Genomic DNA, 18,594 nt, shown 5'->3' on the forward strand with positions numbered 1-18,594 from the left:
CACCCTCGGAAAATGGCGCATCGGATGTCCTAGGTGTATGGCACACATCCTTCTCACAGTTTACAAGTTGCCTCATCATAGGAATCCACGGCGGCGCCCGTGAGCGCCGTCTGTCTCCGCGCGCGATCTTGCCCTTGGCGGCCTCAAACCTTCAATCCAGCGTGCTGTTGCTGTGCCTGACCTATGGTACAGCAGCACGATGTTGGTAGATCATCACCATGCTAGTACACTGCCGTCCTCGCACGCCGCACACACTGCACCACACTACCGTACTGCCCTGCCTGCACTCAATCCACACACATCATTCCACAGGCGCCGCCGCCTGCCTACCTACACCTTGAGCGAGCCCCTGCTGCCAGTGTTGTTGCTGGGGCCGTTGCCCTTGCGCAGGAACGTCCCCGAGTGCTTGGTGGTGGTAAGCGGCTGCTGCTCCGAGCGCTTGCCCCACGGCCGCACCTCGCTCAGCACCTTGGCCAGCGCCTCATCCACCACTGCACCCCCCGCCCCACCGCCAGTGCCGCCGCCAATCACGCCCGCGCCGCCCAGCATGCCGCCGCCCGGCATCACGTCCCCCGTAGACACGCTGTAGCCCGGCACGCCCGGCCCTGGCGACATGCCCGCCATCACGCTGCTGCTCACACCTACGCCGCCGTACCCCAGCCCGTACCCCAACCCGCCCAGACTCGACACGCCGTCCAGGCCGCCGCCAGCCCCTGCTGCTGCTGCTGCTGCCCCTGACGTGGCGCCCAGCCCCTGCGGCCCGCCCATGCCGCCCGCCGAGCCGTCCTGCTCGCGCGTGGGCAGCCGTCCTAGCCGCGAGCCGCCTGGACTGCCTGGCCCCCACTCGCCCGCCAACGCTGACCCCATGCCGCCCGCCGACAGAGGCGCCGGCGAGCTCTGCGACAGCGGGCCGTGCGACAGCCCTGTGGCGTACTGGCGCCGGTTGAAGGAGGGGATGGGTGGCAGCGTCACGCCGCTGGCAGACGCATCGGCGCCGCCGCGGCCGCCCCCGCCGCCGTCCCCTGCGCCGCCACCGCCTCCTTGCCCGCCCAGCCCCAGCGGCCCCAGTCCCAGTCCGCGCTGCGCGCTGAACACGTGCAGCCGCTCCAGCAGCCAGCCCAGCACTCGCTCGCGCTGCTCCGGACTCAACTCGTCCAGCCGCCCGGGCAGCACCGTGATGTCACCGCCGCCAGCAGCCGAGGAGGAGGCGCCGGGCGGTGTGGGTGAGCCGGAGCGGCTGCCGCCTGCCGCGTCTGCCCCCGCCAGCGGCGGCAGGCGCTCATCACTTGATGTATTGTTGGTGGTGGTAGTGCGCACCACTGTGACCACCTTGTCCCGCACGTCCGCCATGCAGGCCAGCAGGAAGCGGGCGGTGTCGTCATAGCCCGAGGTCAGCGCCGCGGCCTCCGCGGTCTTGGACTCCAGCCGCTCGCGCAGCTGTGCAGGCAGCGGAGGGAGGACAGGCGTTAGGCATCAGGTGTGGGTATGTGTGAGGGACGGGGAGGCGGGCCGCGGTCAGAGGCTTGAAATAGGGGAGGGGCTGCATAACAAAGTGTTTGCACCGCACTGCGCTGCCCAGGGCCCCACGAGCGTTCAAACCGCCGCATCCTGCACCCCCCAAACTCTGCTCCCTTGTTTACGGGTGTGAATCTGTGCGATCAGCACTCATATACCTGAGCCTAACGGCGGGGAGTACTGGACCCCACCGGGTCAGCGCTTTTCGCTCACGTCGCTTACGATACCATTCAACAACCCTCTCCCTCCCCCTCCCCCTCCTCACCGCGTCCGCCTCCGCGCTCTTCTCCTCCAGCTGCAGCTGCGCCAGGTGCAGGTGCGCGGCCAGGTCGCCCAGCCGGCCGTCCAGCGCCCCCAGCACCTCCTCGCTCTCCGCGGCCTGGTAGCCCTGGTCCTGCAGCTTGGACAGCTGCGCACGTGGAGACGGATGGGGAGGGATTACTGCGGCTGGGGAATCTACAACACGGTACGGTAGTGTGGAATCGAGTCACGCACACACCTCACGTCGTTCAGTCCGCCCACTGCCCCCGCCCCTCTCCAGCCTGCCCGCCTCACCAGTGTCTTGATGGTCTTCTGGTACAGGTTGTTCCTCCGGGCCAGCTCCTCCTCCGTCTGCTTGCTCAGCTCCAGCTGCCGCCGCAGCTCCGCGTTCTCCTCCATCAGCCTGGGGGGAGAGGAGGGGTGGTGAGACGGGGCCACGGGGGTGAGACCGGGATAGCGATATGGCGGTACGGCGGTCCGAGCGGATTTAGTCTGTCCATGTACCTGCCAAAACCATGCCCCGCAACACCCTGGCCCACTCCTCAATGATCCCCCCACCCGTCCCACCTCAGCTGGGCTGGTATCTACAACCCCCAACCCCCACCCCGGCGCCCACCCGCCCCCCGCCGCCCCTCGCACTTGTTGTTCTTGTTGAGCAGCTTCTCCGTCTGCCTGCTTTGGTAGCTGAGCTCGATGGACATCTGCTCGTTCTCCATGATTGTCCTCTTGGTGGTCATCTCCAACTGGTTGTCCGTCAGCTTCATCATCTGCAGCTTGGTCTCCTTGATGCGGCCCGCCATCTCGCGCTTCCACTTCTCGCGGTCCTGGATGTGTTGCCGGTCGATGTCGCTGTGGTGGGGTGTGTATGTTACGGGTGGGGGAAGGGAGGAGAGTGCGGAGGAGGGTGAGGAAGAGGGTGAGGAGGAGGGTGAGGAGGATTTGGACAGGGACAGGCCTGCACCACCACCACCGGCAGTCCGCCACCGCCACTCACGTCAGCTGCTGCTCAAAGTCCTTGGTCTTCCGCGCCAGGGTCTCCTTCAGACTCTGTGCGGTCGTGTGCAAGAGGGGCAGTGGTCGACAGGGCGAGAGCTCAGTCCCCGTACCTTCTTGTGGCTCGCACGTGTCATATGGGGCCATCCTATCAGCACCCCCCTCCCTGACCCTCCCCGGCCCCGCCTTTCCGCCGGCGTCCACTTCAATGACTGCTAACCCCCCCCTCCCACCTGCATCTCCGCCTCCAGCGCCTCCTTCTTGTCCAGGAACTCCTGCGTGATGCGCGCCTTGCGCTCGTGCTCGCGGACCACGCCCTCCAGCCGCTCAAGCTCCCGGTCCTTGTCGCCGCGAAGACGGGCCAGAGAGGCCTGATGAGGCGAAGGAGGAGGGGGGCCGGCAGGCAGGCGTTAGAAAGTCGAGCGGGAAGAGGCGGGAAGGGGCTAGGGAGGGTGGAAAAGGCGGCACGGCCTATGACGGGGGGGGGGGGGATCATTCATGATAAGCTAAGAAAATGATGGGGGGGCAGGCGCTCAAGGGACAAGAATCAGTTGAAATATGAATATTTGCCCTTCAACCACTTCTACATGCCAAGCCCTGTGCCGTATCCGCCCCTCGTCACGTCATCACTCCCCTTTTCCGCCCTTCGTGTTTTCCCCTGCCCCCCTATTTCCTTCTGCTCTGGTCCCCTCCCCAGCTCTCTTCTCCCCCTACCTCGTGGCTCTTCTTGACTTCGTCCATCAGCCCATTCAGCTCCGCCACCTTGGACTCCAGGGCAGACGTGGTCAGAGAGCGAGCCTGGCAGGGAGCACAGCAGGAGCGGGTGGCGCGAGCGGGTAGGCGGGGCGGGTGGGTGGGCGGGTAGGATACCGATACCGGTATTCGATTCCTAGGATGGGAGACGGACCAGGCGGTCACTTGTGTCTTGTCAGGTGTGTGAGATGTCCAAACGCTGACCGTGGTAACAGCTGGCTATACATAGAGCGCCACCACCCAGCCGTGCCGTGCCAAGCAGCCCCCCTCAAACGTGTCCGAACACCCGCGGCAGCTTGCGGCCGAGTAACACCTTGTCCTGCCCCTCCCATTCCCACCACCGACTGTCCAACTCACCACTGCTCACAGCCTCACACTCATACCTAATCTTCAACCCCTCCCTCCGCCTATCAACGCCCTCTTTCCCGCGCCGTCCTGCGCGCCCGCTGGGGGCCTCTCTCGCTACTGCCCTCCTCCCCACCTTGAGCTCGTTGGTGAGGAACTCGTTGATGTCCCTCAGGTTGAGCTTCTGCGTCTCCAGCTCGTCCGTCAGCCGCACCACATCCACCTGCAGCCGGTCGCCGTGATCCTGGTACCTGTGAAAGGCGGATGGGTGGGGGTTGTTAAGGTTGTTGGGGGCGGGGGGCTGGGGAATTACGGATGCGTGGACAAGCGGGATGCGCGTAAGGTCGCTGGCGTGCGCGTGCCAGCCGGCGGGCGGGCAGTTCCGCTCCAGGTGCTTCAAAAGGCCGAGTGCGGCCCTGGGCGCGGAGGCATTGCGCGGGCACGCTGGCACGAGAAGGCGCACCAGCCCGCAGCACCCTCGCACAAATGCACCCTTCCGATTTACCCCTGCAACCCCTTCGGCTCGGCCACGGCAACCTTGGCTCATGTGGGCCAGCGTAAGTTCATTAGCCGGCAGTTGCCGTCGCGACCGGCCATGCTTAGGGCATGCGCATCGCAAGTGCGGTCGCACCCTGAGTCTATTATGCTGTGCGACAAGAGTTTTAGCGCATGGAATCTCAGGCGCACAAACCTATTGAGCTTGGAGCGCAGGTAGCCAATAACGAGCTCCTTCTCCACCAGCTCCCGCTCCTCCTCCTCTTCTGCCTTTTTAGCATCATCCTTGCCAGCATCCTTCTTCTTGTCATCCTTCTTTTTGGGCGGCATTTCGGCTACGCGAGCTCAAATGAGCCCGCACACCGCGCGACACAAGATATAAGAGCGCTTATTCGCTTGTGTGGTAATAAGGCAAAGGGCAGCCGTTCAATGTAGTCCAGGCCGCGTAGCTTAAAGTTTGGTTATGGAGACTTCGAGGTCGTCAACTGCGCAGCCTTGAGGTCGTCGTTCAGTGTTACTAAATCTTGCACAGTGTATGTGAATGAAGGCAAATGTTGGGGTCGATGAATCCCTACAAGCGGCAATCCCGCTTCCGCCCGCGGTTTGATGTCTACCCCCGCCCACGCACGCGCCCACGCCCACCCGCCCTTCCCCAGTCGGGAACCCCTCTTGTACTTGTGTAGACTTCCACGCCAGCAAGTGCCTACAGCAAATGTGTCTGAATACAACACCCTGCAAGTGTAACTGCACATGTGGCTGGCTTGCAGTCAAGGTATCGTCGTCAAGATCACGCCACCGTAGGACGCCAGACCAGTCCTTCACAGCCCCCGTCGCCTGTTGCTCACTTGATCAGGCGTGTCAATGGACCCCGTACACATACATGGCGCGCACACGACCTGCAACATGCGCCATGCCCGAGGGTCAGAGCCGCCACATTGCCACCGTTGGCCTTGCCAACTTGTGTCAGGTAGCCACGGCCTGAAATGCTGAGATCCCAACACGCGTACTACGGCTACACGGCGCGCTGACAATTGATGTAGCAATGCGCTGGGAATCTCCGCTCTTGTAAGCCCGCAACCTTGCAACACCTTATCACTCCTTCCTACGGTACTCCTTTGACTACATCCTGAAGCACACGGCACGCTGGCCCCTGTCACTCCCTATCGCCTTGGCCACCGTCTCAGTCCAGGATGCGCATGGCCTCGTGAAGCACGTTCCGCACCTCGCGCACCACACCCCGCACACCACCCACAGTGCCGCCGCCGCCGCCACTGCCGCGGCCGCCGCCACTGCCATGCTCGGCCGCCGCCACCTGCTCCGCCTCCAAGTCACCGGGGGGTCCGGCCGGCGCGGCGGCCTGCACCTCCCGGTCCTTGCCCACCACCACACCGGGTCCAGCGCCCTGCTGCTTCTGGTGAGCGCGCGCAGTGGTGCCAACAGCCGGCGCCGCCGCCGCCGCCTCTTCGCCAGCTGTCCCCTCCGTGGCGCCCACAGCCTGCAGCAGGCGGGGCAGGCGGGGCGCAGCAGGCGGTTACCCCCGAGCACATGGGCAGCGACGAGACATGGGGAGGACGAAGGCGCCCGTGACAAGGCGAGAGACGGTGGCCCTCATGATGACACGGGAATCGTGTCACCAAGTCCCGCCTCTCCCCCCGCACCCACTCACCCAGCACGCGGCGTCCAGTGCCGCCGCCGCCGCCTGCAGCGCCGCGCCCTCCACCACGTGGGCCGCGCCCGTCAGCCGCAGGCGCAGCGCCGCCGCGGTGGCGGTGGCAGTGGCGGACAAGGAGGACAGGGAAGACAGGGAGGAGGGGGCCTGCAGCGCGGATGGAGGAGAGCGCAGTCGCAATGTGGTACATTCGTGGATACATTAGAGTAATGAGAAACTTCAACGAGTATAAACTCTAAGTGCAGCATGGTAGTAGTGAGAAGCTGCACAAGGGTGACAAGACTGAGGTCGGTGGCAAGGTGGGTGGGTGGGTGGGTTACATGCGGGGGCATTTTACTGTAATGGGTGCACTTGCAGCCGACAGCCCCCACACGTGCAGTCGCAGCCTCACGCTCTGTAGCCCAGTGCCAAGGGCAGCACCACGCCTACACACGCACGATACTACTATGCGCTGCACACAAGAGGGGTCGTCAGAACAATAGAGACTCGCCTGGTCTGTCACACCATTTCTGCCGCCGCCGCCGCCGCCGCCACTAGTGGGGAGGCACTGCGACGGCTCCTGCTGCAGGTCCGCCACCGCGTGCGAGGCCGGTCCGCTGAGGCCCGCTGGTGCAGCGGCTGTAGCAGGCGTGGGAACAATGGCTGTAGCAGTCTCACTCCCCATCGCCGCCGCCGCCTGCTGCTCCAGCGGCTGCTCCTGGTGCCGCCTGCTGCCGCCGCCGCCAGGCACCAGTCGGCCCAGGACCGCCGCCACCAGCCGCCGCACCGCCGGGTCGCCCGCCGGGTCGCCGCCACCACCAGGCTGCTGCTGCTGCGGCTGCTGCTGCTGCTGCTGCTGCCGGTACTGGGGCTGGGGCTGGGGTACACCACCCCCTCCACCGCCCCCACCTCCACCGCCCCCACCTCCGCTGCTCAGCTGCCGCTCGTAGGCAGCTGTGTCGTCCTCCCGCGCGGCGCGGGCGGCGGCCAGCACCTCGCCTGTGAGGGGGGGGGGGGCCGGCAGGCAGGCAGGGCGGGCAGCTGCATGGAGCTAGGGTGGTTGGGGAGTGGACGGCCCGGCTGTGCCGGTGTGTGCAGAGGTAGGGGCTCTTAGAACATACATGCATCCTGCCGTTCCGCTTCCACACATGTGCAGCACACAGGACCATGTGCGCTGCAACCGCCCGCAGGCCCGTCCTCCCCACCTGTGCGCGGCGCGGGCGCGGGCGCCGGGATAGCAGCCGCCCCGACCGCCTCCGCCCGGCCCCGCTGCCCGCCCTCCTCGCCGCCGCCTGCCACCGCCTCCTGTGTTGGGCCCGGCGGCGGCACCGCTGTGGCGGTAGTGGCGGGCGGGACGGCGGATGAGGAGTTGCGGCGCAGTGCGGCCATGGCCTCACCCAGCTGCAGAACCTGGGGGGGGTGGATTGGGGGGCCAGGGGGGGGCGGGCGGTTGGGGCGGTGCATGCGTGAGAACTGGTATTACAGGTGCAGGTGCAGCACACCAGTGGTTGTGTCACTTAAGCCGGCGCACAACCTGGACACAATCATCATTAGAACGTCGATGGGGGGGGCTGTGCGTGTTCAGGGGTACACGGGGGACGTTCGGGACAGTCGTTGCGGATGGATGGGAGAGGACAGTACGTGCGGGATGTGTGCGGCAGGCACGGTAATTGATGGGGGCGCCTTAAAAGACAGATGAGCCAGTGCGGACCGGAGGAGGGAGCGATTGGACTTGCTGTTCGCGCGACTGAAGAGGGAGGGATAGGCGAAACAGGGGAAATTGGTAACGGTATGGAGGGTCGGAGAACTTGGTCGGGCGGGGAACATAGTGGGAGGAGTGGGAGAAGTGTCCGTGTGTTCGTGGGGGGGCGGGAACGTCGCCCGTCGGGACTGCGCAAGTTCAGAAAAGACAGAATGGAAGGTTCCCGACGAGGCCGCATGGGCCGGGGGGGGTAGCCATCCATGGGATGGTGTGTATCAAATATGAAGTGAAGTGCCGACGTCCAGAGGTACAGCGGGCACACGCGACGCATTCCATACCGTTGTTTCGCCAGCGGCAGGCTGCTGGCTCCCCCGTGTTTCCGGGGGGTGGGGGGTGTTCAGTCAGCACACTGCCGGGCTCAGCTAGCAGGCCGGCCCTATGCCCAAGGTGCCCTGGTGTGCACATCCCGCAACACCTGTCTTCCGCCCCTCGGCGCACACACACATAGGTCCGGCCGCACCCCGCCCGCCTGAGCCATGACCCGGCCAGGTCCCGGCCCCGCACCGCCGCACCGTCGCACCGCGCGGCGCGCGGCACCGCGCAGCGCCGCTGGGGTCGCTTCCGAGGCTGTCTGCCCCTGCTTGCGCCGCGGGGAGACAGCCACCCACCCGCCCGCCCCATCACCCTCACCTCCTCCTGTGTGGCGGGCTCCCTCATGCCGGGCACAGTGGCCGCCGCCTCCGCCGCCGCCGCCGCCGCCAAGTGCCGCTGGGCGGACAGGTAGAGGGCGGTGTCGTCCCGCGCCGCGGCCAGGGCGGCAGCCAGCACCGCGTCTGTGTGCGGGGGCGCGGATTCATGGGAGTTGAGTCTGGTGGGTATGGGGTCGGCTTGCGTGAAGGGCAGATGAAGGGCAGACAGTGGGCGGTAAGGGACTGACGGGACATCTGTTCACGTGCGGCACGGATGGGAAAGGTGGTGCAAGGGACGTGCTGCAGGCCGACTACGGGGAAGGAGGAAGGAGAAAAGTCCCAACCGACCCACATCCAGCTTCCACCCACAAGGCCGTAACTCACCGGCCTCCGGCGCCTCTGCCTCCTCATCCACCGAAGCGGCGTCCTCGGCGCCAGTTTGCATCATGTGTGCGGCTGCTTGGTCCTGCTGCTGGTGGTGCTGCTCCTGGTGCTGGTGGTGCTGGTGCTCGTGCTGGTGGTGCTGGTGGTGCTGGTGGCGTTGGCGCTGTGCGGTCAGGGCCTGGTCCAATTCCCGCACCTGGCCAAGTGGGCGCGTGTGTGGGCGTGTGTGTGGGGGGGTGGGGGCGTGTGTAAGTGTAAGTGTGTGTATGGGCGGCACACAGGTGTGCGGGTACGTCATCCCGGCGGGGTACGGACCCGCCAGCAAAGGGCACACGGCCTGGCCCGACCCACCAACCAGTGAAGGCTGTGCATGCAGGGGTGGTGCGTGGGGCGGGGAGACACCCCCTGGAGACACGACCACATATCATCGCCCCGTGCCCCAAACCGCCTGCCTCCCATCGCCACACCTCCTCAGTGGACGCCCGCTCCTGCAGGTCCGGCACCGGCGCAGCAGCGAGGCCGCCGGCAGCAGTAGCACCGGCACTAGCACCAGCGGCAGCAGCACCAGACTCCTCCTCTGCAGGTAGCACACCGGCAGCATTGGCAGGGGAGGAGCCGGCAGCGGGGGCGGCAGCAGCGGGAGCTGCCGCGGGGGTGGTGGTGGTGGGCGGTGCAACGAGTGGTGTGGCGAGTGGTGTGGTGGGTGGATGCATCAGTGTCCAGCCCTCCCCGCCGCGGCGACGACACGCACCCGTGTCGCCACGGCCCTCGCTGCTGCCGCGGCCCGGCCCCTCCTGTTTGGCCCCCATCTCCCCCTCCTCCCGCTCCTGCTCCTCCTCCTCCTCCGCCTGCTGCTCCCCCTGTTGGAAGTGGTGCTGCGCCATTTGCCGCTGCTGGTCGGCGGCAGCCGCCACATCCTCCGCCGGGGCCAGGGCGCCGCCTCTGTCACTGCCCCCGCGGCCACCGCCGGCCTGCTGCCACCCCTTGAGCGCCTCCCGCACTCCCGACTGCTGCTTGGCGCCGCCTCCCCCCCGCTGCTGCTCTCCTTGCTGCTCCTGCTGCTCCTGCTGCTCCTCTTGCTGCTCCTGCTTCTTCCTCTGTGCCGCGGCGTACCTCTGTGCCAGCGCCAGCTGCTGCGGCAGACTGAAGGAGCCCTCCATGCCGCCGCCTGAGGCGCTCGGCCGCTTCGGCAGCTCACCAGCCTCGGCCTCGTAGCCGTCTGCGACAAATGCCGGGTCCCAGTCCTCCTCGTCCTCGTGCGGCCCTCCCGGCTGCTCCCCGGGCTGCTCCCCCAGTTGCTGCCGGGCCACTGGCGGGTGGCTGCTGGGCTCTGGCAGGGCACGCTCTCCGGTGTCCAGGGGGAGCGGGGCCATGTCGGCGCTCGGGCCGAGGTCGGCGCCCGAGAGCTGAGGCTGCTCGTCGTAGCGCAGGTGCGGGCTAGGGTGCGGGTGCGGCATTGTTGCTTCTGATGGTGCAGAAGAGTGTGAATGGGTGTGCGGATTATGATGCACTCTTAATAGCTGGTGGCTTTGTTGGGCGTTTGGCCCTGAAGGGCGCTCGAAGGATGGAGCCGGCCAGTCCCGTGACGCACCAGGACCCGCGGGGCCCAAACGGCGGCGTCTTGCATTTCCATTCACGCTTACATTTCTCTGTTACTGTTACACGCTTGCTGTGCATTTGTCGTTGTCCTACATCCATTGATTCTACCTACCACAATGCACGCTATCGCTCACGCCGCCCTCTTCCGACCTTGCCTAGACCTCTGACCCCTGACCTGCCCCTCTCCCGACCTGGGCCCGCTACCTGCCCCCGCTGCTGCTTGCCCTCCGCAGCCTCAGCCAGGCCTCCCCCAGCAGCTCATGCTCCGCCCGCTCCGTCAGCGCCCGACTCAGCTCCACCTGCCGCACAAAGGCACGCAGCCAGCTGGCACTGCCCCCACTGCTACTGCCACTGCCTCCACTGCCCCCACTGCTACTGCTACTGCTCCCACTGCTACTGCCACTGCCGGCCCCCCTGGGCAGCGACACGCCCAGCCGCACCAGCGCCACACACAGGTCGGCGCACTCGCGGGCGCCCAGGCTGCCCACGTCAGCCTCCACACCCTGCGGCCCGAGGCGGAGGCGGAGGGGGGGATTACAAGGATATTTGGAAAAGCGGTACAGGATGCACTGAAGACTGCAGACGAGGGGAGGGGGGAGGGGTTGTAGATACCAGCCCAAACTAAATCAAACCCAATGCAATAGGGGGGAGGGGGAGGCGAAGACGAGGGGTGGAGAGGGGCGAGGGGTGAGGTTGCAGGATTCGGGAGGAGCAATGGAGCACCGGGCGCGGGTAGGGGCACCAGAGTGTGGGCGGAGCGGGGCGGGCGGGGTAAGGGAAAGGGAAGAGGTCATACCGTATTTGCCCTGAACCATCAGACAGACCCCTCTCGCAGCGCACACACGCGCACACACACACATACGCACACACACCTGCATGAGCAGCCGCATCCACCTCTGCGGCGGCGGCTGCGGCGGCGGGTGTCGCGCCAGGCTGTAGGCCAGCCCCACCAGTTGGGCCGCCGGCAGCAGCGGCCGCGACAGAGGCAGTGGTGACAGCGGCGACAGCGGCTGGGCGCGACCGGCGGCAGAGCTGCGCGCCCCCGCCTTAGCCGCCCCCGCCTCCGGCCCGGAGTCACCCGCCGTCGTGCTGTCGATAGCCAGCCGCTGCCGCTGCCCCGCGCCCCTGTGCCTGTGCTGAGCACCGGCGCCGACAGCGCCCGCCCGGCCCGCCGCTGCCCGCTCCGCCGCCACCGCCGCCTGCTGCATGCGCAGCTGCATGGTCCGGAAGGTGGAGCGGTACACGGCCAGCCACAGAGCCGCAGGCAGCGGCACACACACGGAGGAGGCCGAGGAGGAGGAGGAGGAGGAGGCGGAGGTGGCGGAGGAGGAGGAGGTGGAGGGGAAGGCAGGGGCCGAAGCCTCCATGCCCACCCCCGGCTGCGCCAGCGGCAGCAGTCGGTCCAGCAGGCGGCACACGGCGGGCAGCGCGGGCGGCGGCGGCGGCGGTGCGCCGGGCCGTGGCGGCGGCGGCAGCAGCCAGCGAGCCGCGGCGTCGTAGGCGGCAGGCAGCAGGCGCTCCTGTGCAGGATTGGGGGAGACGAGGGGAAGGGCCGGAGGGTGGGCGGGGTGACGGACCGAGCAGCCCAGCATTGAAACTCGCAACCGAGACCGCCGGACATACCTGATGCAGCGCACGGAACTGACATGGCACCCAAAGGCGTGCATCGCGGTCCCATACCGTACACACTGCACCCACCTTGACATCGGCCTGCACCCAGCCCGCCCGGCCGTCTGCTACAGCCGCCAGTCGGCCCAGCTCCGGCAGTAGCTCCGCCGCCAGCACCTCACAGCCCGGCCCCGCCGCCGCTGCCAGCTGCAGCTTGCACGTCAGCGCCGCCGCCAGCGCCGCCCGCCACTCCCCAGCCGCACGCCGCACCTCCGCAGCCTCTGCTGCCTCTGCACTCGATGAGGAGCCCTCAGGCAGCTCCGGCAGGACCGCCGCCACCGCCGCCGCCAGCCGCACCAGCTGAGCCGCCTCCGCCGCCGCGGCCGCAGCCGCCGCCTCGGCGTCGGCCGCCGCCGCGGCCACGGCGGAGGCGTGTGCGCGCCGTGCGCCGCGGCGGCTGGTGGCGGCGTCAGCAGCTGCCGCCGCCGCCTGGCCGCTGGCGGCAGTGGCCATGGCGGCGGTGCGGGCCCTGCTGCTGCGAGCCATGTCTGCGGCGGCGGCGGCGCTGTGCCGCAGCAGTGCCGCCAGCAGCTCCGGCCGCACCGCCGCCTGCTGCGGCTGCCCTTCCTCCCCCTGCTGCTGCCGCCGCCGCCGCCGTGCCAGCCGCCTCAGCGCCTGCAGTAATGTGGCGACCTCATCCAGCGACAGCGACAGCGACAACGACAGCGACAGCAGCTGCGACCGACCGCCCGCCGCCGCCGCGCCAGCTGCTGCTGCTGCCGACATCAGCCTGAGCCGCAGCAGTGACTGCAGTGCCGCCGCCAGCCGGCCCCTCACCGGCACCTGCACCTGCACGGGCACCTGCTGCCCCCCCGCCTGTGCCTTCCCCAGTGGCCCCAGTGGCCCCAGTGGCCCCAGTGGCCCCATGTGGGACAGCTCCACCGCCAGGTACACCAGACACCTGGCGGAGGGGGGGGCGGCCGTGCTGGCCGTGCTGGGCGGCGCGCGGGCAGGCACTGCCGCCTCCGCCTGCGCCTCCCCCTCTGCCGCCAGCAGCTGCTGCTCCAGCCGTTGCATCAGCGGCACCGCCAGCGAGGGCGGCGGCGGCATGTGCAGTCGCCGTAGGCCTGCGGTGGCAGGGGCAGTGGCAGTGGGAGGGGCAGAGGTGTAAGTGGGGTGGTCAAGGGGAAGAGCTGCGAGCTCTTGCGTTTATATGACATCAGCACGTCACCTTCTTCGCCTTCGCCATCCTCCGGGGGACTGCGCCAAACACTCCACAGTTGGAGTGTGCGTCCCTTTCTATAGTAACGGGATTCCCGCCCCAGCCCAGGCCCAAGAGCCGCAGCCACCCACCTGACAGGTAGACGCACACGTCCTGAAGCGGCAGCGCCACCGCGGCAGCCCCCGCCCGTGTCTGCGCCTGTGGCGCACCCGCCGCTGCTGCTGCCGCCGCCGCTAGCCGCTGCTGCGCCCTCAGCACCTGGCGGCCCGCCCCCCACAGCACTCGCCGCAGAGGTGCAGCGGCAGTGCCCAGGGGTCCCCGCGCCGTGCCTGCGCCCCGAGGCCCCCGCGCCACCGCCTTGGCGACGCCGCCGCCGGCCGCTGCCACGGACGAAGAGGACGAGGACGAAGGCGAAGACGGGGACGAAGACGGGGACGGGGACGGGCGCCTAGCCAGCCGCAGCCGGCGCCTGAGCGGATCGCCTCGCAGCCGCAGTGGTCGGCTGCCGGCCGCTGCCGCCGAATGCGACTGCGACTGAGGCGGCGGCGGCGGCGGCTCACAGGGGTCTGCCAGCCAGGCCGCCGCTGACGTCAGCGCCGCCAGCTGCCGCACCACCTCCCGCAGCGCGGCGGCCTCCCTAACGGCCTGGTTAGGCAGCGCCCGGAGGCCGCCGCCGCCGCCGCCGCCGCCGTCACCGCCGCCGTCAGTCCGGCCCAAGTCATGCAGCTGCCTGCCTAGCTGCGCCGCCGCCGGCGCCACCAGCTGCGCCGCCAGCCGCCGCCGCAGCGACGCTGGCAGCTGGCCCGGCCCCGCCAGCCTCAGCCCCCGCAGCGCGACCAGCAGCTGCACCGCGGTGCGCGCTGGCAGCAGCGGCGGCGGCACGGCAGTAGCGGCAGTGGCGGCGCCCGAAGAGGCGGTGGCCGGCGGCGGCGCCTCCACCAGCCGCTGCACCGCCCGCCGCACTCGCGCCGACAGGCCTCGCAGTGCTGACGGCCGTAGCACAGCCCGCCGCCGCCGACCCGGCCGGGCCCCCACCCGGCCCGCTGCTACTGCCGCCGCCTCGCCAGACCCGTCGACGCCGCCGGGGGTGCCCGGGCCGCCCAGGCGCACGCCCAGCCGCGCCATGGCCCACAGCATCTGACTCAGCCTGTCGGGGCTCAGTCCGCACAGCCGCCGCCGCGCCGCCGCCGCCAGCGCCGCCAGCAGCTGACGGGACGGCACGTACCGCAGCCGCGCCAGCGCCGCCACACAGCCCACCAACACATCATCGCTACAGCCGCCGCCGCCACTGTTGCTGCTGCTTGTGCTCTTCAGGCTACTGCGCGACTGCGGCTGTAGCTGCAGCTGCAGCAGTAACGCCTCCACAAGCTCAGGAGGCGGCCGGGAGCGGGAGCCCCGCCCGCCCACCGGCGCCTGCGTGCCGGCTGTAGCTGTAGCCTTCGCCTCCGCCTCCTCCGCCTCCGCAGCCTCCGCTGCCGCCGACAGCAGGGCGTAGGCGTCACGGGGGTCCCAGCGCCGCCACTGCGGCGGCCGCTTGGAGGCCGAAGCCACAGTACTGCTGGAGGAGGAGGAGGAGGCGGCGGCGGCGGCGGCGGCGGCTGGCGCAGGCGGCGGTGTCCGGCTCTGCACCAGCATGCGAGCCGCCGACGCATACACCAACGGCCACAGTCCCGAGCCGGCGGCAGCGGCGGCGGGGGCGGGGATGGAGGAGGAGGGGGAGGCGGTGGCAGCAGCAGCCCCAGAGGTGCCGGCTGTGGGGCGCCGCAGCCGCAGCAGTAGGGACAGGCCGCTGGCCATCGCCGCCAGAGACCGGGGCGTGAGGGGCCCCGCCGCCGCCTGCCGCGCCGCAGCGGGCCTAGGACTGCTACTGCCGCTGCTACTGCCGCTGGACAGCAGGTGCTGTAGCAGTGTACGTGCCAGGGCGCCCGCCGCCGCCTCCTGCCAGGCGGCGTCTGGGGCCGGCAGCGGCAGTGGCCGGAGACCGCCGGCAGCAGCAGCAGCGGCGGCATGAGGCGGCGGCGGCAGACACAGCCGGCCCACCGACCCCAACACCGTTGCCAGCAGTTCCGGCGACAGACCTCCACGGCTGCTAGTGCTTTTGCCGTCCGCCGCCTGCCCCCGCCCCTGCCCCTGCTGCTGCACGCACGTCGCCTCCATATGTTGCCGACTGCGCTCCAGCAGCGCCCACCACAGCTGCCGCGGCGCCTGCTGCCCCTGTTGCTCCTGCCTTGCCTCGCCACCCTGCTCCTGCTGCTGCGGGCGGCCCTCCTGCGGGTGTTCCTGCTCCGCCCGGGCCGGCGCCAGCAGCTGCTGCAGCGCCCACAGTGTGTTGGCCACCACCTGCGGCCCCGCCTCATCACCAGCAGCAGGCCCCGCCTCATCACCAGCAGCAGGCCCCGCCTCATCACCAGCAGCAGGCCCCGCCTCATCACCAGCAGCAGGCCCCGCCTCATCACCACCAGCAGGGCCCGCCTCCTGGGCGCCGCCGCCCGCCCCAGCACCAGCAACCGCCCCAGCACCCGCAGGCGCACCTGCAGGCGCGGGCGCGGGCGCCATGCGGCACAGCAGGGCCGGCCCGAACGCCGCGTCAAGCCAGCCGGGCGGGGGCCGCAGCCGCAGCAGCGCGCAGCCGTACAGCAGCGAGCTCAGCTCGGGGGCGCGGCAGGACTGGGGGAGGAGCAGCAGGGGGTGGGGTGGGGTGGGGGGACCGGGGCAAGGTCAGAGGCAGGTTTCACATGGTTTCATATCGTCGCCCAGGTCACCAGACAACCATGGAGCTGTAAGAACCTAGCCCAGCACCGCCATTCCACCTGCGCCCCACCGCCATTACCACCAGCTACACCCCCCGCACCCCCTCACCTGCAGCCGCTGCCGGGTGCACCGCGCCGCCACCAGCCGCTGGCCCACCACCCGCAGCCGACACACGTACCGCCCAGCCGCCGCCGAGCCGCCGCCGCTGCCGCCGAGCGTGCCGCCCGCCTCCCCATTCCCAGCGCCGCTCCCGCCCGCCTCAGCCTCCGCTGCCGCCTCAGCCGCCGCCGCCGCCAGACCTAGTGCGTACAGGGCATTGGACAGGTCGCGACCCGTGGGCCCCTCCTGCTCCCCCTGCTCCTCCTGCATCGCCGCCGCCGCCGCGCTCCCGCCTCCGCCACCGGGCATCAGCCGGCCCGCCTGTGCCTCCCACCAGCTAGCACGCAGCCGCAGCCCCAGCCGAGCTACAGCCCACATGGCGTTGGAAGCCGCCCGGGGCTGTAGCAGCACGTGAGGCTGCTGCTTCTGCTGCCCGTAGCTGCTCCTGGCTGCGCTGCTGCTACTGCTGCTGCCTCCGGCGCTGCTACTGCCGCGCATGGGCGCTGCCCCGGGCCCCGCCGATCCCGGCCCCGCCGCCTCTGCCTCCGCTGCGGCCGCCCGCTGGCCCAGCTCTGTGGCGAGGCGCCAACCCAGGTCCAGGTCCAGACCTAGGGCGGCGGCGGCGGCCTGACCCCGGCCCCGGCCCTCACCCCGGCCCTCACCCTGCTTCGCCGCCTGTGCCCCGTGCCAAGGAGCCGGCTGCTGCTTGCTGCTACCGCTGGGCCCCTGCCGGGCCGCCGCGGCGGCGGAGGAAGAGGCAGCGGTAGCAGTCGCAGTCGCAGTGGCGGCATTGGCAGTGGCAGCAGTGGCGGCAGAGGCGGACAGCTGGGCCAGCTGGGTGAGCATGGCCAGCAGGTGCAGGTCGTTCAGGTTGCTACTGCTGCTTCCAGTACTGCCGCTTCTAGTGTGAGTGCTACTGCCACCGCCACTGCTGCTCGCGCTACTGCCGCTGTGGGTGCTATACAGCTGCTGCAGCTGGGCGGGCGAGGCACAGCTCTTGATGGCACGTGTGAGGGCGGCGCCGCCCAACAGCTGGACTGGCCGAGCAGGCCCCGTGGGAGCACTGCTACTGCTACTGCCGCGGCCACCGCCGCCGCGCCCGCCGCCGCCGCCGCCGATGCTACTGCCGCCGCCGTCACTGACGCCTGGTGCGGCCCAGGCGTGACGCCGTGAGTGCCCTGACCCGGATGCCTGCCCGCTGCTGCTGCTGCTGCTGCTGCTGCTGCTACTGTGGCGACCTCCGCCTCTGCTACTGCCGTTGCTGGTGCTGGTGGTGGCACTGCCAGCCAGCGAGACCCCCCAGCCGCCCGACACGGCGGCCGCACCCACCTGCACCTGCACACCCGGAACCGGGCCCGGGCCCTCATCCCCACTACCCACAGTGGGCGCGTGCAGCCCCTCCCCGTGTCCTGCCCCGTGCCCCGACCCCTGTACAGCCGAGGGCACGTGCGGGCGGGTTGCAGCTGATGGCGACGCCGCGGCCGAGGTGGAGGCCACCGCCGCCAGAGGCGCTGTTGCGGCCCGTGCAGCCGCTGCCTCCCACAGCCCGCCGCCACCGCCCGCAGCTAGACTCAGCGGGGCACGACCCGGGGCGCCGCTGCTGGCGCGGCTGCTGCTACTGCCGCCAACGGTGCCTGCGTAGCAGCTGCTTGGCGCCCCTGCCACCGCCGCTGCTACTGCCGGCGGGCCACGCGGCGGCGGCCGCCCTCGTGCCCTCAGCAGGTCCCTCAGCAGGTTGCCCCGCCGACCGCCACTGCTGCTGCTGCTGCTGCTAGTGATGCCGCTGCGGCTGCCGGCGCAGCCAGCGGTGTATGGAGCAAGCGAGGGTGCCGGGCAGGGCGCAGCAGGCCACAGGCGAGGCAACGGTGGCCGCAGCTCGGGTGTGTGCCGCCGGCCAGACGCCGCCGCTGTGGAGGCAGCAGCAGGCGACGTCGGGGTGGTGGCCAGGGGGTGAGCGGCCGTGGAACCGGCGCACGCCCAGCAACGGCTGCTGGGATCGAGGGGTATCATAGCGCTGCAGCAGCGCGAGCCAGCGGCCCTTGCTCAGGTGGGGCGAGGACGCTTCGGAGACGCGGGTGCGCAGCTCACGCGCCTCGCCGCGTACAAACCGGTCCCGCTGCTTGCAGGCGCATAGCCCCCTGGACCAGTCTCTGCTCGCGCTGGAGCGTTTGCCTGAGAATTTGCTTTTGATAGCAAAGTATGTATCTGCGCCGAGCGAAATGCGCCTATCGTGCTCCGCCAATGCTGTGGCTTGGCGGCTCCTGGCTCAGCCGAGCACCTATTACACTGTCCAAAGGTAAAATCTACATCCAACGAATTGTAAGACTACAGTTGTATCAATGACAACATTTGGGTGTGCCCAGCGAGCGCGTGCAGCATGGTTATCGCTCTGTGCTGGGGCAAACGTGCCTGTCGAAGCCCCTTTTCAAATGCTTGGCTATGCTACAACCGATGTTCAACACCTCCAGACACAACACTATGCGAAAGAAGTTTGCATGCAAACCTAACAGGCAGGGATGGGTCTGGATGT

General features: G+C 69.3%; 3 protein-coding genes across 3 annotated transcripts; all 3 read right to left on the reverse strand.

Annotated features, from left to right (window-relative positions):
* Window positions 1-48: 48 nt before the first annotated feature.
* On the reverse strand, window positions 49-4,905 carry CHLRE_08g358528v5 (uncharacterized protein). The gene is made up of 9 exons (XM_043064715.1): window positions 4,559-4,905; window positions 4,004-4,118; window positions 3,484-3,567; window positions 3,003-3,140; window positions 2,771-2,823; window positions 2,416-2,625; window positions 2,071-2,179; window positions 1,781-1,924; window positions 49-1,437 (listed from the first exon to the last, which is right to left on the reverse strand). The coding sequence occupies exons 1-9, from the start codon at window positions 4,690-4,692 to the stop codon at window positions 331-333; spliced, it is 2,094 nt and encodes a 697-aa protein (XP_042921716.1). The 5' UTR covers window positions 4,693-4,905; the 3' UTR covers window positions 49-330.
* A 54-nt stretch (window positions 4,906-4,959) lies between these two features.
* Window positions 4,960-10,275, reverse strand: CHLRE_08g358529v5 (uncharacterized protein). Its single transcript, XM_043064716.1, has 8 exons — window positions 9,537-10,275; window positions 9,253-9,362; window positions 8,786-8,981; window positions 8,403-8,545; window positions 7,216-7,420; window positions 6,522-7,009; window positions 6,029-6,178; window positions 4,960-5,857 (listed from the first exon to the last, which is right to left on the reverse strand). Exons 1-8 carry the CDS (start codon window positions 10,240-10,242, stop codon window positions 5,543-5,545), a joined length of 2,313 nt encoding a protein of 770 aa, XP_042921717.1. The 5' UTR covers window positions 10,243-10,275; the 3' UTR covers window positions 4,960-5,542.
* A 137-nt stretch (window positions 10,276-10,412) lies between these two features.
* Window positions 10,413-18,515, reverse strand: CHLRE_08g358530v5 (uncharacterized protein). The gene is made up of 7 exons (XM_043064717.1): window positions 16,074-18,515; window positions 15,255-15,881; window positions 14,250-15,113; window positions 13,346-14,159; window positions 12,083-13,119; window positions 11,257-11,904; window positions 10,413-10,887 (listed from the first exon to the last, which is right to left on the reverse strand). Exons 1-7 carry the CDS (start codon window positions 18,072-18,074, stop codon window positions 10,585-10,587), a joined length of 6,294 nt encoding a protein of 2,097 aa, XP_042921718.1. The 5' UTR covers window positions 18,075-18,515; the 3' UTR covers window positions 10,413-10,584.
* Between the last annotated feature and the right edge of the window lie 79 nt (window positions 18,516-18,594).

Source organism: Chlamydomonas reinhardtii, chromosome 8 (genome assembly GCF_000002595.2).
Source record: "Chlamydomonas reinhardtii strain CC-503 cw92 mt+ chromosome 8, whole genome shotgun sequence".
NCBI lineage: Eukaryota > Viridiplantae > Chlorophyta > Chlorophyceae > Chlamydomonadales > Chlamydomonadaceae > Chlamydomonas > Chlamydomonas reinhardtii.